Below are 18078 nucleotides of genomic sequence, written 5' to 3'. Positions count from 1 at the left end.
CTATCACACAGGCTGTGTTTAGATGTACAGGCTTCAGTGAGTCAGCAAAGTTGATTAATTCTTCCTCTATAGAATAATGTTCTTTCAGAATACCGAATTAATAATTCCTTTGTTCTTGAATTTGTGTGCATTCCGGTTAGAATATTCTGTATTCTTCTGAGTTCTTAAACTTGCATAAACATTAAAAAGCACAGAATGGCAAGCTTTGCTTCATTGGGCGTACAGGGACTTTCTGCCTGTACTTCAGAGGAACAAAGGTGAGCAGGGCAGGACCGTGGCACTTCCCTTGCCATGCACTAGCCTGAAAAACTAAGTAGGGAAAGTAGTAAACTCTGTTACCAAAGGAAAAAAAAAAAAGAGGAGGGGGGGAGAAAAACATTAGTGGTAAAGTCAAAGACACAAAGGACTAGACTTAGTAACCTAGACAAGATCATAGAATCATAGAATGCTTAAGGTTGGAAGGGACCTCTAGAGATCATCTAGTCCAATCCCCCTGTACACGCAGGGTCACCTGGAGCACGTGGCACAGGACTGTGTCCAAGAGGGTTTGGAAGATCTCCAGAGAAGGAGACTCCACAACCTCTCTGGGCAAGATGACTAATCCCACTTAAGACCTTCTATCATATCTGAGACATCGTCAGGAAATAAGCAGGTGGAGCTTTGGAGAGGCACAACCTTCTGGAGGTTGATGTACAGACAAGATATCTTAGGTTTTCTCGAATGCCTGTGTGGAAGCAGAATAGACCCAGAGACTTTGCATGTTAAAGGGGTAATGTGGGAAGCTGAACAGGCTGTGGAGTAAACTCAGAATAGAGTCCCTGTTTGAATTTTAGAAATTTAGTTATAGTTTTAGCCACAAAAAGGCCCTGAATGTGTACCAGTGCATTAAAACGATGGTGCAGTTGCTTTTTTCCAAAAGATCTAGCATTCTCTTGCTATCAGTCTTGTGGGTTTCAATCAATATATGATGGAATATCTTCAGTGAACATGATCCGAGAGTCTTGTCCAGGACTGAGATATGTTAGTGGTCTTGTTTTGGTATTTTACGTGACATCTGCTTCTAGAAGATGGGAGCAGTTTTGTTAGAAATTACAGAGATTATCCATTGAGATGGATAAAGGTACATGCATATTGCAGAAAACTTTTTTTTTTTTTTTTAACATTTCCATATGGAATGTCAAGAAAAAAAAATTGTCATGTATTTTTTCTTTAGGGAAATGGACCCTTTTAAAACTATTGCATCAAATCTCCTTAGATGGGCATTAAAGTGGACAAGGGAATATATAGTTCAGATTTTAGTAGAGAAATTAGAGTGCCATTCAGTTTTATCGAAAGTCTTGGAATAGTTCCATAGATTAGGTAATTTTCTCTCTGTAGAAGTTGTTTCGCACATTGCCTTTCTTTGCTTTCCAGTTCCTTCCCTTTTCCCTTCCCTCAGAAGTAGCATAGGTGCATATGAATGGCAGAGGGTGAAAACTAAAAAATAGGACGGATAAAAACCAACCTGTCTTGATGATTGATGTATTTTTTTGTTTATTGTTGAAGCTTTAACAAATCTCTATGATGTAGCTGCTCTACATACCAATTTAAATAGGTTGCTGCTTTTCCTTTCAACAATACAGAGGTGCAGCATAACTTTATCATGTCATTTTGATTTTAACCTATATCATACGTCTAGCTCCCATGGCCCTCCATGCTCCTAAATAATCAAGGCACCAATCTGTTTCTTTGAAGCCAGAAGTAAAGGAAAAAAGGGACAGGGCATTTTCCTTGTCATTCTCTGTGTTCTCTCTAATGGCTTTGGTGAGGGGTCCAGTGCCGACAGTGCAGGAAGAGAGTGGCCAGGTGTTTCTGATTCATTGGAAGTCAGTATTGGCCGTTTCTGTTTCTATTATTCTTTATTGCATCTCTATTTAGATTATTAGTTCTCAGTCGTTCTCAGATCCGTCAGTTAGTTGTTTCCCTGGTCGTAGCTTAGGAAGTATTTCTGACATATATGTAGTGTTGCTGAATCAGTTCACAACTACTTTATGTATGTTGCTACTATTTCAAGTTTCTTAGAAAGAAAAGAAAAAAAAAAAAAAGAAAAATCCCCACCACCTTTAGTCTTGTTTTCTATTGTTTTATGGCCATGGATTGTTTTAGAGGCCATAGGTATCATAGTGGAGATTTCTAAACTTCTTCTGAATGTATACAGGTGTGGTATACATTCCTCCTTATGTAGGAGCAACAGCTCCTAATTCTTCCGTATCTTAAAGAAGGGTAATGAATGTCACCCATGCTGAGCTTTCTTTTAATGTGATATAACTAGAAGTAAAGATAAGACACCAAAATGCGCTCCCTGTACACCATTAGCATTCACTTGCGGTTTTGTTTGTTATTTTGTCTCACATACTGTATTGTGTTCAGTAGGATTCTGTATGATTTTAATACACTAATTAGGCTGAATTGATGTGCAAAAGAAGAGCTAAAGGGTTGTTTTGTATTCTTTGTTCTTTCAGGATCTAACAGCATAAATCAGATTATAACAAATGGGGAGAATGAAGGAACTACCAAAATTATTGCACCTTCTCCAGTAAAAAGGTAAATAGACCAGCATTTGACTTCCAGTTTTTAGAAGACCATGCATTACATTGGATAGAGGGACTCATTTAGTAATCAATAATTATGCTTTCTTTTTTCCTGTCCTTAAAATTAAGGATTCCCTGATTTTTGTCTGCTGACAAAGGCCATAAAACATTGCCTGATAATTTGTAATAACAAATGTCGATCTTTGGGCTGACAGAGGTTCCAGATGACATGCGATGCTAGAAAACCCATGAATCAGACACATTAATAGGAAAAAAGTTCAAGATATAAACAGTCCAAGATATAAACATGAAAAATGAGTTTTTGACACTTGTTTTTGGTTCAGGGCAGGTATGAAGTCCTATGTCCCCCACTTCTCCCTCCCTCAGGTGCTTCAGGCTGATGGCAGCACGGCGGGAGTGGGGCATGTGCCCTCTGTCTCTGTATGTGGCTGGCTCTGCTTGTCAAGGGACATGTTGGGAATGGCCTCTCCTCCAGGAAGCCTCTGAGTCTTGCAGTCCCTTGCTTTATTACACTGGTAAATCCAGGAATGTTACAGTATAAAACTCATGAATACTTGTACTCGATTCTTCACAGCAGTGGATTGCCATGGCTATTCTGTTTTTATTGGTCTGCTGTGTTAAACTTTCAGTGCTGAAATATGCATCTCTGGTTAGTAGGTGTGTTTGAGAGAAACAGATGAGGCTCAAATTCAGAAAAGGATTTACATCTCCACCCTTAATTTAGGTGGAATTTAAGTGCCTGACTCAAAACAGTGATCTTACAAAGCCATGAGTCAAGAACTCAGCACCTAACTTTTTTGCTTAATTGCCTAAATGTCTGCGTCTCTGCATGCCTAGTCACCCTGACAAGTTTGCTGAGCTGAGTCTCTTCCTTAAAGCTCTGGGTTTCACATTCTGGCTGAGTAGCTGGACTGGCCTCTCAAGAAGGGTCTAAGAACCTACTTCAGTCTTGGATAGTGTTTCCTCTTGCCTAGTAATTATACCAGTTTCCTAAAACAAGAAAGTCTAAGTTTCTTCCTCAGTTTGAGGGAATTTGAATACAGTAATCCAGGCATTTGGATCAGTTAAGAGAAAGCTTAGGACGTGCCATTTCAATCTGTTGAAGCTCTGCCACTAAGCAGTATGCACTGAACAATACAGGATTTTTAAGGGATGAGAAAGAGGCAAAGCAAGAGATACACTTGTTCTGTAGTTCAGAGATGATCATATTGGGAAGGGGGAGCCCTTAATACAGCTTGTGCTCCCTGTGCTGCTTATCCACTTGCCTCAAGAGGTAAAAACTTGTAAGTGGGTTGTGTATCAGGGAACAGAATAACAGGCTTTCAATGTGCCATTTTCAACATGGCATTTTCACAGTTCCTGGGTTTAGTTTTTGACTTCATATTTTAAAAATAATTAAATAATTAAAAATAATTCTTGGACAATTTCTCACTAATACATATTTTAAATAGTGTTGATCATTTTTAAACTAGAAAGGAAAATGTTGTTTTTCTTGCACGTTTTCTATTAAGAAATTAGAGCTATTGCCACTTTGCATTCCAGATATTTGTCTGCATGCAAGATACATAGAAAAAGGGAATATCTGTATGTTTTTTAGGTTCCTTGGTTTGTTTCTTGTCTTTGTCTGTAAAACCGTTGCCAGGTCCACCAAGCTGAGTATACCTGGCAGGCAGCACACACCCTGTGTGAGGCATTTACAGTTTGATATTTTACTCCATTCCACATTAGTTTCTGCTTTGCTTGCCAGACATTCTTGCAAAGCAGCTCTTACGACCTGAGTTTTTGTAGCTTAAGTGCTGAGATGTATCTTTGGCTGTTTCTACATAAGTAGTAAGAATTCAAGGTAAACAGAGAAAAAAACAAAGCAGTAATCTCCCATGAAATTCAGATCTCAGTCTTTTCAAATATTCTGAATTAATTTAGTCCCTTTTGCAACTGCATTCCTGGAGATAATGTCAGTATCTGAAGAGCTGCCATTCTCTAGCTCTCTAGCTGCTAAGTGTGTTAAGTTTGCTCTGAATGAGTAACAACTTAGGAATCTGATGCAGTTAGTTCACAGTCTCACAGGATTATTTCTTTGTCTCTATCTTTTATAAGTTCTGAAATCATAATCTAAATTTCTTTAAACTCAACCTTGATCTGAGTTTTCAGTTTTTTTCCAGAGTACAGGACAGAAACATTTACCCAAGTAACCTGCTCAGTCTGGAGTAAGCTTATGTTTTTAAGTCTGGGAAATAGGTTCTGTGCACATATGCATCAATAATTACTGGATACAGTATTAAGAAGATGATTTACCTGATAAAGTGGACTCTAATTTTGTTTCCTGCTGACCTACTGTAACTTTGAATTTGGTTCACTGTGTGAGAATTAAATGATTAACTCAGTGACCTGTAATAACCAAAGGCTGCGGTTAAAAGTGGATTAGTGAGCTAAGTAGCCTTCATCAAGCTGAGTCTGTTGCCTCCTGCTCTGAGCAAAGCATCCTGGCTTATGTCCCCCTCTCTTCCAAGCATCTGTAAAAGCTTTTTTTTGATGCTTAAGTTGCACTTGAGAAGCATCTGCAACATTGATGTTTTTAGTGGGATGCTGTCAGTAACGATTCTTGAAGAGATTAGTGGAAAATAATATAGCTATCTAGTCTTGTATTGGGTGAACTGCCTGTTCATCTCATGAGTGAGCACTGGCTATGACTTTGCAGGAAAGGCATGGCTAAGCCACAGGAGAGAGAGAGGGAGGCATAAAGCGGGCTCCAGCCGGGGCCGCCATCCTGCGCCTGGAGGGGTAGCGAGCAGGCTGTCTGGGTGAGAGCTGTAAAACATGACAGTGTGAGGGGAAAAAAAGAGGGGAAGAAAACCCCACAACAGCATCCTGTTGTTTCTTGCCTCTGCGCCTGTAGATAGGGTGGGGGACTGGTTACGATTCCTGATGTGTATCTCTTAAGCTGGGCTTCTTAGGCTTGCAGGAGAAGTTGTTCTTGTTCCATCAAGAGCTCTTTTTTTTTTTTAATGGTTATGTAAAGCCTCTGGTTCAGTAATTCATTAACTGAACATTGTGGAAAGCTGTGAGGCATCCTGAGGCCTCCTGTTTGCCCCATTCTTAGAATTTTTGCTTAAGCGTCTGCTCTCATCTGTTCTGAGACAAGATTGATCCTTTTTGGACTTGGTACAACTGTAATTGTGAGACTGCAGATCTGAATTTTGTGTTATCCAGTCTATCTAGGTAAGATAAACAGCTAACTTGTCACCAGCACCAGCTTATAGCTAGGGGATATAGCAGCTATTCTCCTCCTTTCACATAGCAGACAAATAGCTGTATGCCAGGGTAGGGGACTCTGGGGACCGCATGCCTCTAAGATCAATTCTTTAAGAGGTCGGGGGAGAGAGGGAAAGAAATATGGTCTGTACAATATAGGTTTTAAAAATGTATCAATACTTTTATTTAGCTTTAAAAAGATGAAAAATGAAAACAGTCCAGAAACCCAAAGAAGTAAAACAAGAGCACCGTGGGAGGAAAATGGCCCACAGAGGTAAGTCAAGGCATGATGTGTTAGCTATTGTGCAGTGATAAACATCATGTCTTGGCAATAAGGTGAAGGAGATTGGTAATGATACATTAATGTATTAGAAGACTCATAATAAATCTGTCATAACTGGCAGGGATCATTAGGAATGATCACTGAATGGGAGTCAGCAGTGGCATTCTCCAGAGGTCTGTGCTTGAATCTGTGCTATTCAATAAATCTGTAGAAGAGTAGGAAAGCAGAGTAAGAAGGCTGGATGATGACACAAAATTGTGTCAAGAATGAAGGGCATCTATGAAGAGTGTCAGAAAATCCGTACAGACAGAGTGGTCACAGAATCCCAGAATGGCTGAGGTTGGAAGGGACCCCTAGAGATCATCTAGGCCAACCACCCCTGCTCAAGCAGGGACTCCTAGTGACAGATGACATTACGAGTCATTAAATGTGAATTTAGACACAGGGTGGGGAGATAATCCTGGATTCCCAAATGAAATGAGGTGCCATGGGGAGCCATTACCATTTAGGACCAAGAATTGAGGATTATAGTAGATGGCTTTATGAAAGAAAAAAAAATAACAATAGAAAAGAAAGAAAGAGAACAGCATTACATCATTATATAAATTTGTGGGTCATGCATTTGCTCCTTGAATAATAAGTGCAGTTCTGATGTACTTATTCCAGAAGGGTTCTGAATAAAGCTACAAAAGGCTTTGAAAGAGGTGATCTTGGATATGAATGCCTGTAGGGGAAATATGCGAAAGACATAACTGGGTAGGCAATTCAGTCTGGAAATTTTGAGGTCACGAGAGGCCCCCTGTGAGGTCGTCCATCGTGAGGTCGTCCATCGTGAGGTCGTCCATCGTGAGGTCGTCCATCGTGAGGTCGTCCATCGTGAGGTCGTCCATCGTGAGGTCATGAGAGGCCCATTGTGAGGCCGCCCATCATGAGGCCACGAATGGGCCCACAGTGAGGCCGCCCATCGTGAGGCGAGAGGGGCCCATGGTGACGTCATAAGTTGTGAGGTAATGAGGGGCCAATTCTGAGGTCACGGAAGGCCTGTTGTGAGGTGGTCCATTGTGAGATGGCCCGTCGCGGTGTCCCGAGAGGCCCGTCGTGGGGTCGCCCGTCGCGGGGCCGCCTGTCGCGGGGCCGCGAGGGGCCCGTCGTGGGGCCGCCTGTCGCAGGGCCATCCATTAGGAGGTCACGAGAGGCCCACTGTGAGCCTGTCCATTGTGAGGTCAGGAGAAGCCCGTTGTGAGGTGGCCCGTTGTGAGGTGGCCCGTTGTGAGGTGGCCCGTTGTGAGGTCACGAGAGGCCCGTTGTGACGTCGACCATTGTGAGGTGGTCCCTTGTGAGGCCAGGAGGGGCCTGTTGTTAGGCCGTCCATAGTGAGGTCACGAGAGACCCATTGTGAGGTCGTCCATTGTGAGGTCACGAGAGACCCATTGTGAGGTCGTCCATTGTGAGGTCACGAGAGACCCATTGTGAGGTCGTCCATTGTGAGGTCACGAGAGACCCATTGTGAGGTCGTCCATTGTGAGGTCACGAGAGACCCATTGTGAGGTCGTCCATTGTGAGGCCACGAGGGGCCCGTTGTGAGGCCACGAGGGGCCCGTTGTGAGGCCACGAGGGGCCTGTTGTGAGGCCGTCCATAGTGAGGTCACGAGAAGCCCATTCTGAGGTCCTGCAATGTGTGGTTGTCCATTGCGAGGTCACAACAGGCCCATTGTGAGGTCACGAGAGGCCCATTGTGAGGTCCTACAACGTATGGTTGTCCATTGTGAGGTCACGAGAGGCACATTTTGAGGTGGTCCATGATGAGGTCACGAGAGGCCCATTGTGAGCTCGTCCGTTATGAGGTCACAAGAGGCCCATTGTGAGGTCGGGAGAGGCCCATCGTGAGCTGGTCCATTGTGAGGTCATGAAAGGCCCATTGTGAGGTAGTCCATTGTGAGGTCATGAGAGGCCCATTGTGAGGCCATCTATTGTGAGGTCTCGGGAGGCCCATTGTGAGGTCACGAGATGCCCATTCTTACATCGTCCATTGTGAGGTCTCGGGAGGCCCATTGTGAGGTCACGAGATGCCCATTCTTACATCGTCCATTGTGAGGTCTCGGGAGGCCCATTGTGAGGTCACGAGATGCCCATTCTTACATCGTCCATTGTGAGGTCTCGGGAGGCCCATTGTGAGGTCACGAGATGCCCATTCTTACATCGTCCATTGTGAGGTCTCGGGAGGCCCATTGAGAGGTCACGAGATGCCCATTCTTACATCGTCCATTGTGAGGTCTCGGGAGGCCCATTGAGAGGTCCTACAATGTTAGGTTGTTCATTGCGAGGTCATGACAGGCCCACTGTGAGGTTTTCCATTGTGAGGTCACGAGATGCCCGTTGTGAGGTCATCCATGGTGAGGTCATCCATGGTGAGGTCACGAGAGTCCCATTGTGAGGTGGTCCATGGTGAGATCATGGGCCCACAATGGGCCCATTGTGACATCATCCATAGTGAGGTCACAAGAGATCCATTTTGAGGTCATCCATTGTGGGGTCATGAGAGGCGCATTGTGAGGTCTCAAGAGGCCCATTCTGAGGTCGTCCTTACTGAGGTCACGAGAGGCCCATTTTGAGGTTGTCCATTGTGAGCTCCCGAGAGGCCCACTGTGAGGTTGTCCATTGTGAGGTCACGAGAGTCCCACTGTGATGTCGTCGATTGTGAGGTCCCGAGGGGCCCGATGCGAGGCCGTCCGTCGTGAGCTCCCGAGGGGCCCGTTGCGGGGCCGTCCGTCGTGAGCTCCCGAGGGGCCCGTTGCGGGGCCGTCCGTCGTGAGCTCCCGAGGGGCCCGTTGCGGGGCCGTCCGTCGTGAGCTCCCGAGGGGCCCGTTGCGGGGCCGTCCGTTGCGGGGCCACGAGGGGCCCGTTGTGGGGTCATGAGATACCCGTTGTGTGGTGGTCCATTGCAAGATCACTAAAGGCACATTGTGAAGTCGTCCAGTCTGAGGTCATCCATCGTGAGGTCACAAAAGGCCCATTGTGTCATGGTCCATAGTGAGGTCACGAGAGACCCCTTGTGAGGTCGTCCATGGTGAGGTCAAGAGAGGCCCATTGTGAAGTGGTCTATGGTGAGGTCACGAAAGGCCCATTGTGAGGTGGCCCATTGTGAGGTCACGAGAGGCCCATTGTGAGGCCATCTATTGTGAGGTCTCGGGAGGCCCATTGTGAGGTCACGAGATGCCCATTCTTACATCATCCATTGTGAGGTCACGAGAGGCCCATTGTGAGGTCCTACAATGTTAGGTTGTTCGTTGCGAGGTCACAACGGGCTCACTATGAGGTTTTCCATTGTGAGGTCACGAGATGCCGTTGTGAGGTCATCCATTGTGAGGTCATCCATGGTGAGGTCACAGGAGTCCCATTGTGAGGTGGTCCATGGTGAGGTCATGAGCGGCCCATTGTGACATCGTCCATAGTGAGGTCACGAGAGACCCATTTTGAGGTCATCCATTGTGAGGTCTTGAGCAGCGCATTGTGAGGTCTCAAGAGGCCCATTCTGAGGTCGTCCTTAGTGAGGTCACGAGAGGCCCATTGTGAGGTCATGAGAGACCCATTGTGAGGCCGTCCACTATGAGGTCACGAGAGGTCCATTGTGAGGTCACAGGAGGCTAATTGGGCGGTCACGAGAGGCCTGTTGTCAGGTCATCCATTATGAGGCCACGAGGGGCCCATTGTGAGCTCCCGAGAGGCCCACTGTGAGGTTGTCCAAGGCGCAGTCACGAGAGGGCCGTTGTGAGGCCATCCATTGTGAGGCCGTCCGTTGTGAGGCCGTCCGCTGTGATGTCACGAGAGGCCCATTGTGAGGCGGTCCGTGGTGAGGACCTGAAAGGCCCATTGTGACGTCGTCCAATGTGAGGTGGTCCGTTGTGAGGTCGCGAGAGGGCCACTGGGAGGTGGTCCGTTGTGAGGTCGCGAGAGGGCCACTGGGAGGTGGTCCGTTGTGAGGTCGCGAGAGGCCTGTTTTGAGGTCGTCCGTTGTGAGGTCGCGAGAGGCCTGTTTTGAGGTCGTCCGTTGTGAGGTCGCGAGAGGCCTGTTTTGAGGTCGTCCGTTGTGAGGTTTTCCCTTGTGAGGTCGTCCATTGTGATGCCACGAGAGGCCCTTTGTGAGGTCATGAGGGGCCCATTGTGAGGTGGACCATGGTGAGGTCCTGAAAGGCCCATTGTGACGTCATCCATTGTGAGGTCGTCCATGGTGAGGTCACGAGAGACCCATTGTGAGGTGGTCCATTGTGAGGTCACGAGAGGCCCATTGTGAAGTCATTCTTTTTAAGGTCACAACAGGCCCATCGTGTTGCAGTTCAAACGGCTGCAGCGACCTGGTTCAGGGACGGCACGGCGACCACCCCCAAACCACTCGGGCTATCAGCTAGTTGACACCAATGTGGTGGACGGCAAATGGCCTTTATTGATGGGTAACAAGGTGTTATATAGCTAGGTTTACAACGTCACATCCGCCTGCTTACACCATAGACTAAACACTGTTGGCTATTAGGGGCCCTGTCTTTCCGTACAGCACGATATCTTCCGGCCGCCGTTCCCTAACTATCTGCAACAACTTCCCCCCTCCCTATGCATAACAAAACTAGCTAAAATACAACTATCTTATTCTTATTACTATCTTATTCTATTCTTATAGTTATACCAATCTTAAAATTACATATCATAAACTTGAGATAAAACATAAGGCACAAAGAAGAAGGCGCGTAGAAGGTAGGGGATGACAGGTAATACCAGGGTGTAGGAATAGGGTGTACTTTGGGATAACTTGGGGGTAATACTGAGTGGATATATTCTTAAAGCAGTTGTTGGTGTTCTACTAACATGATGTTAACCTTCTCTAGCTGATTCTTGACAAACGGCATGAGCTTATTCAATATACAGGGTCCAAAGATTAGCGTCATCATGATCATTGTGATCGGCCCTATCAAGGTGGATATCAGGGTGGTTAGCCACGGCGAACCGGTGAACAAATTTTTGTACCGGCTGCGTTTGGAACAGGGTTCAATGGGTGCTAGTTGGCAAGGCATGGCACTGAAAACTGGTGGCCCTGTAGTTATTTTTGTACTAATTGCTTGAGATTGTTCGATCTGTTCAAGTACCCCATTTAAAGGGCTGGTGTGACTCTACCTGTCCTATAGTGACAAGCTGCAAAATTAAGATAACGCAAAGGCATCGCGGCCCCCTCTTGCGGAGGCTGTTTTGTTGTTTTCTGGATTCGGTCAGCGTGGAACTCGCAGGCTCGGGCGGGACGCTTGTCACCGGGGTGTACGGGTTACGGGGGTGTCCGATGATCCGGTCCTGTGAACAGAAACTCACAATTTTCATTAGTTTTATTTTAAAGGTAACAGCCTCCTGAATTGGGGTCAGATGCTCTTCCTTTGCAACATGCTTAATCATGAATGCTCCCGCCGGTTTTTTGAAATGTCCGCTCTCATCGGTTCTCCGCCCCTCCCTCGGGCTCGCTCCAGGTCCCTCACTCGGACTTGCTCTCGACCCCTCCCTCGGGTCTTCTCTTTGTCCCTCACTCGGACTTGCTCTCGACCCCTCCCTCGGGTCTTCTCTTTGTCCCTCACTCGGACTTGCTCTCGACCCCTCCCTCGGGTCTTCTCTTTGTCCCTCACTCGGACTTGCTCTCGACCCCTCCCTCGGGTCTTCTCTCCGCCTCTCCCTCGGACTTGCTCTCGACCCCTCACTCGGGTCTTCTCTCCGCCCCTCCCTCGGACTTCCTCTCGGCCCCTCCCTCGGGCCGCCCTCAGGTGTCCGGTCACTCCCATCGGTTTCCGGTTCCGGCGCCTCACTCGCGCCGGGGGCACCCTCGCCCCGCCCTTCCCCTTGTGGCTCGGCGCCATGTTGAGGGGCATAGGGTGGTGGCCTGGCCCAGACGTCACCATGCTCTGACTTCTTTTCAATGTTCCTAGCTTCCTCGGCTACCTCGCTCCAAACAGATTTCGGCTGTTTCTGCTCCTCTGTAAGCGGGGCGGGGCTCGGGGATGGAGGGGATGTTTCACCCTCTTGCTGACCTTTAGGCTCAGCAGAATTGCCATCATCTGGGGGGTCCAAAGTCTGCGCAGTTGTCCCGATTCCCACTTTGGACGTGGCCAATAAACAGTCTTTTACTGCTACCCAAGTCTCCTGCTCTTTCATAGCTTTCTGTAGGGCTTGTACAACTTTTCCCCAAGCCTTAAGGTTTTTCCCACAACCTGAGAACATTGTCTCCTCAGCTAATGCCATAGTACATTTGTCCCACAGTTCAGGGTGGAGAATATCCACCGGCTGGTCTATAGCCTTAATTTTCAAAAGCCTTGTAACTGCAAGAGTAAAATCTTTTGGCTTACAATCAATCCCCCAGTACTTATGTAATTGCGATACGACCTTTATGAGGGCTTCCATCCTCCTTGTTGATTCGGTAGTGTCCCCTTCGCCGGGGTGGTCCACTTGCTCTGGCTGCTGCTCAGGCTGCTCGCTCATCCAGGCGATGACGTTCCCGGGTTTCGGCACCACTTGTTGCAGTTCAAACGGCTGCAGCGACCTGGTTCAGGGACGGCACGGCGACCACCCCCAAACCACTCGGGCTATCAGCTAGTTGACACCAATGTGGTGGACGGCAAATGGCGTTTATTGATGGGTAACAAGGTGTTATATAGCTAGGTTTACAACGTCACATCCGCCTGCTTACACCATAGACTAAACACTGTTGGCTATTAGGGGCCCTATCTTTCCGTACAGCACGATATCTTCCGGCCGCCGTTCCCTAACTATCTGCAACACCATCGTGAGGTCAGGTGAGGCCCATTGTGATGTCGTCCATAGTGAGGTCAGGTGAGTCCCATTGTGAGGTCGTCCATAGTGAGGTCAGGTGAGTCCCACTGTGACGTCGTCCCTAGTGAGGTCACGAGAGGCCCATTGTGAGCTTGTCCGTTGTGAGGTCGTCGATTGTGAGCTCCCGACAGGCCCACTGTGAGGTTGTCCATTGTGAGGTCAGGAGAGGCCGGCCCATTGTGAGGTGGTCGATTGTGAGGTCGTCCATTGTGAGCTCCTGACAGGCCCACTGTGAGGTTGTCCATTGTGAGGTCACGAGAGCCCCATTGTGAGGTGGTCGATTGTGAGGTTGTCCATTGCGAGCTCCCGACAGGCCCACTGTGAGGTCACGAGAGGCCCATTGTGAGGCCGTCAATTGTGAGGTCAGGAGAGGCCGGCCCATTGTGAGGTGGTTGATTGTGAGCTCGTCCATTGTGAGCTCCCGACAGGCCCACTGCGAGCTCGTCCATTGTGAGGTTGTCCATTGTGAGGTCGTCCATTGTGAGGTCCCGACAGGCCCATTGTAAGCTCACGAGAGGCCCACCGGGAGGTGGTCCGTCGTGAGGTCACGAGAGGGCCACTGTGAGGTCACGAGAGGCCTGTTTTGAGGTCGTCCATTGTGAGGTTTTCCCTTGTGAGGTCGTCCATTGTGATGCCACGAGAGGCCCTTTGTGAGGTCATGAGAGGCCCATTGTGAGGTGGACCATGGTGAGGTCCTGAAAGGCCCATTGTGACGTCATCCATTGTGAGGTCGTCCATGGTGAGGTCACGAGAGACCCATTGTGAGGTGGTCCATTGTGAGGTCACGAGAGGCCCATTGTGAAGTCATCTTTTTTAAGGTCACAACAGGCCCATCGTGAGGTCAGGTGAGGCCCATTGTGAGGTCGTCCATAGTGAGGTCAGGTGAGTCCCATTGTGAGGTCGTCCATAGTGAGGTCAAGTGAGTCCCATTGTGACGTCGTCCATTGTGAGGTCACGAGAGGCCCATTGTGAGCTCGTCCGTTGTGAGGTCGTCGATTGTGAGCTCCCGACAGCCCCACTGTGAGGTTGTCCATTGTGAGGTCAGGAGAGGCCGGCCCATTGTGAGGTGGTCGATTGTGAGGTCGTCCATTGTGAGCTCCCGACAGGCCCACTGTGAGGTCGTCCATTGTGAGCTCCCGACAGGCCCACTGTGAGGTCGTCCATTGTGAGCTCCCGACAGGCCCACTGTGAGGTCGTCCATTGTGAGGTCGTCCATTGTGAGGTCGTCCATTGTGAGGTCGTCCATTGTGAGGTCCCGACAGGCCCATTGTAAGCTCACGAGAGGCCCGTCGCGAGGCGGCCCGTCGTGAGGTCACGAGAGGCCCGTCGCGAGGCGGCCCGTCGCGAGGTTTTCCCTTGTGAGGTCGTCCATTGTGATGCCACGAGAGGCCCGTTGTGAGGTTGTCCATTGTGATGCCGCGAGAGGCCCTTTGTGAGGTCCTAAGAGGCCCATTGTGAGGTGGTCTGTGGTGAGGACCTGAAAGGCCCATTGTGACTTCGTCCAATGTGAGGTTGTCCATTGTGAGGTCACGAGAGGGCCATTGTGAGGTCGTCCATTGTGAGGTTTTCCCTTGTGAGGTCGTCCATTGTGAGGTTTTCCCTTGTGAGGTCGTCCATTGTGATGCCGCGAGAGGCCCTTGTGAGGTCGTCCATTGTGATGCCGCGAGAGGCCCTTTGTGAGGTCGTCCATTGTGATGCCGCGAGAGGCCCTTTGTGAGGTCGTCCATTGTGATGCCGCGAGAGGCCCTTTGTGAGGTCGTCCATTGTGATGCCGCGAGAGGCCCTTTGTGAGGTCGTCCATTGTGATGCCGCGAGAGGCCCTTTGTGAGGTCGTCCATTGTGATGCCGCGAGAGGCCCTTTGTGAGGTCGTCCATTGTGATGCCGCGAGAGGCCCTTTGTGAGGTCGTCCATTGTGATGCCGCGAGAGGCCCTTTGTGAGGTCGTCCATTGTGATGCCGCGAGAGGCCCTTTGTGAGGTCGTCCATTGTGATGCCGCGAGAGGCCCTTTGTGAGGTCGTCCATTGTGATGCCGCGAGAGGCCCTTTGTGAGGTCGTCCATTGTGATGCCGCGAGAGGCCCTTTGTGAGGTCCTAAGAGGCCCATTGTGAGGTGGTCCGTGGTGAGGACCTGAAAGGCCCATTGTGAGGTGGTCCGTGGTGAGGACCTGAAAGGCCCATTGTGACTTCGTCCAATGTGAGGTGGTCCATTGTGAGGTCACGAGAGGGCCATTGTGAGGTGGTCCATTGTGAGGTCACGAGAGGGCCATTGTGAGGTGGTCCATTGTGAGGTCACGAGAGGGCCATTGTGAGGTGGTCCATTGTGAGGTCACGAGAGGGCCATTGTGAGGTGGTCCATTGTGAGGTCACGAGAGGGCCATTGTGAGGTCACGCGAGGCCTGTTTTGAGGTCGTCCATTGTGAGGTTTTCTCTTGTGAGGTCGTCCATTGTGATGTCACGATAGGCCCTTTGTGAGGTCATCCTTTTTAAGGTCACAACAGGCCCATCGTGAGGTCAGGTGAGGCCCATTGTGATTTCGTCAGCTGAGTTCCATTGTGACGTCGTCCATAGTGAGGTCACGAGAGGCCCTTTGTAACGTCATCCATCGTGAGGTCACGAGAGGCCCGTTGTGATCTCGTCCGTTGTGAGGTCACGAGAGGCCCATTGTGAGGTGGTCGATTGTGAGGTCGTCCACTGTGAGCTCCCGACAGGCCCACTGTGATGTTGTCCTTTGTGAGGTCACGAGAGGCCCACTGTGAGGCGGTCCATTGTGAGCTCCCGACAGGCCTGTTGTGAGGTCGTCCATTGTGAGGTTTTTCCCTTGTGAGGTCGTCCATTGTGATGTCACAAGAGGCCTTTAGTGAGGTCATGAGAGGCCCATTGTGAGGTGGTCCGTGGTGAGGACCTGAAAGGCCCATTGTGAGGTCACGAGAGGGCCATTGTGAGGTCGTCCGCTGTGAGGTCACGAGAGGGCCATTGTGAGGTCGTCCGCTGTGAGGTCACGAGAGGGCCATTGTGAGGTCGTCCGCTGTGAGGTCACGAGAGGGCCATTGTGAGGTCGTCCGCTGTGAGGTCACGAGAGGGCCATTGTGAGGTCGTCCGCTGTGAGGTCACGACAGGGCCATTGTGAGGTCGTCCGCTGTGAGGTCACGACAGGGCCATTGTGAGGTCGTCCGCTGTGTGGTCACGACAGGGCCATTGTGAGGTCACGAGAGGCCTGTTTTGAGGTCGTCCATTGTGAGGTTTTCCTTTGTGAGGTCGTCCATCGTGGTGTCACAAGAGGCCCTTTGTGAGGTCATGAGAGGCCCATTGTGAGGTGGACCATGGTGAGGTCCTGAAAGGCCCATTGTGACGTCATCCTTTTTAAGGTCACAACAGGCCCATCGTGAGGTCAGGTGAGGCCCATTGTGAGGTCGTCCGTTGTGAGGTCACGAGAGGCCCACTGTGAGCTCGTCCGTTGTGAGGTCACGAGAGGCCCACTGTGAGCTCGTCCGTTGTGAGGTCACGAGAGGCCCATTCTGAGGTCACAGGAGGCTAATTGGGTGGTCACGAGAGACCTGTTGTCAGGTCATTCATTATGAGGCCACGAGGGGCCCATTGTGAGCTCCCGAGAGGCCCACTGTGAGGTCCTTGTGCAGTCACGAGAGGCCCATTGTGAGGTCGTCCACTGTGGGGTCGTCCATTGTGAGGTCCCGAGAGGCCCATTGTGAGGCGGTCCGTTGTGGCATCACGAGAAGCCCGTTGCGTGGTCACGAGAGGCCTTTTGTGGGGTCATGAGATACCCATTGTGAGGTGGTCCATTGCAAGATTACTAAAGGCACATTGTGACGTCGTCCAGTCTGAGGTCATCCATCGTGAGGTCACAAAAGTCCCATTGTATCTTCGTCCATTGTGAGGTCACGAGAGACCCCTTGTGAGGTCGTCCATTGTGAGGTCAAGAGAGGCCCATTGTGAGGCCGTCCGTTGTGAGGTCACGAGAGGCCCGTTGTGAGGTCACGAGAGGCCCGTTGTGAGGTCACGAGAGGCCCGTTGTGAGGTCACGAGAGGCCCGTTGTGAGGTCACGAGAGGCCCGTTGTGAAGTCATTCTTTATAATGTCACGACAGGCCCGTTGTGAGGTCACGAGAGGCCCGTTGTGAGGTCACGAGAGGCCTGTTGTGAGGTCGTCCATTGTGATGTCACGAGAGGCCCTTTGTGAGGTCATGAGAGGCCCATTGTGAGGTGGTCCGTGGTGAGGACCTGAAAGGCCCATTGTGACGTCGTCCAATGTGAGGTCGTCCATTGTGAGGTCACGAGAGACCCATTGTGAGGTCATCCATTGTGAGGTCACAAGGGGCCCATTTTGAGGTCACGAGAGGCCTGTTTTGAGGTTGTCCATTGTGAGGTTTTCCCTTGTGAGGTCGTCCATTGTGATGTCACGAGAGGCCCTTTGTGAGGTCATCCTTTTTAAGGTCACAACAGGCCCATCGTGAGGTCAGGTGAGTTCAATTGTGAGGTCATCCATAGTGAGGTCAGGTGAGTCCCATTGTGACGTCGTCCATAGTGAGGTCAAGTGAGTCCAATTGTGACGTCGTCCACTGTGAGGTCACGAGAGGCCCATTGTGACGTCATCCATTGTGAGGTCACGAGAGGCTCGTTGTGAGCTCGTCTGTTGTGAGGTCACGAGAGGCCCATTTTGAGGTGGTCGATTGTGAGGTCGTCCATTGTGAGCTCCTGACAGGCCCACTGTGAGGTTGTCCATTGTGAGGTCAGGAGAGGCCGGCCCATTGTGAGGTGGTCGATTGTGAGGTCGTCCATTGTGAGCTCCCGACAGGCCCACTGTGAGGTTGTCCATTGTGAGGTCAGGAGATGCCGGCCCATTGTGAGGTGGTCGATTGTGAGGTCGTCCATTGTGGGCTCCCGACAGGGCCACTGTGAGGTTGCCATTGTGAGGTCAGGAGATGCCGGCCCATTGTGAGGTGGTCGATTGTGAGGTTGTCCATTGTGGGCTCCCGACAGGGCCACTGTGAGGTTGCCATTGTGAGGTCAGGAGATGCCGGCCCATTGTGAGGTGGTCGATTGTGAGGTCGTCCATTGTGGGCTCCCGACAGGGCCACTGTGA

At 49.8% G+C, this 18078-nt stretch overlaps 1 protein-coding gene across 1 annotated transcript in view; it reads left to right on the top strand.

The window, feature by feature from the left end:
- EPB41L4A (erythrocyte membrane protein band 4.1 like 4A) overlaps positions 1–18078 on the top strand; it is a gene marked incomplete at its 5' end in the record, with an annotated part of 80123 nt that overhangs the window by 33499 nt on the left and 28546 nt on the right. The window contains 2 exons of the mRNA XM_088538278.1: positions 2502–2583; positions 6034–6117. Of these exons, the coding sequence (XP_088394404.1) occupies positions 2502–2583; positions 6034–6117 (166 nt within the window). The remainder of the gene's footprint in view (positions 1–2501; positions 2584–6033; positions 6118–18078) is intronic.

Source organism: Tinamus guttatus, unplaced genomic scaffold, assembly GCF_059628265.1.
Source record: "Tinamus guttatus ecotype Peru unplaced genomic scaffold, ASM5962826v1 Tinamus_guttatus_pri_ptg000971l, whole genome shotgun sequence".
In the NCBI taxonomy this organism is placed as follows: domain Eukaryota; kingdom Metazoa; phylum Chordata; class Aves; order Tinamiformes; family Tinamidae; genus Tinamus; species Tinamus guttatus.
The sequence above is the reverse complement of the archived record's forward strand: the minus strand, read 5'-3'. Positions and strand labels throughout refer to the sequence as shown.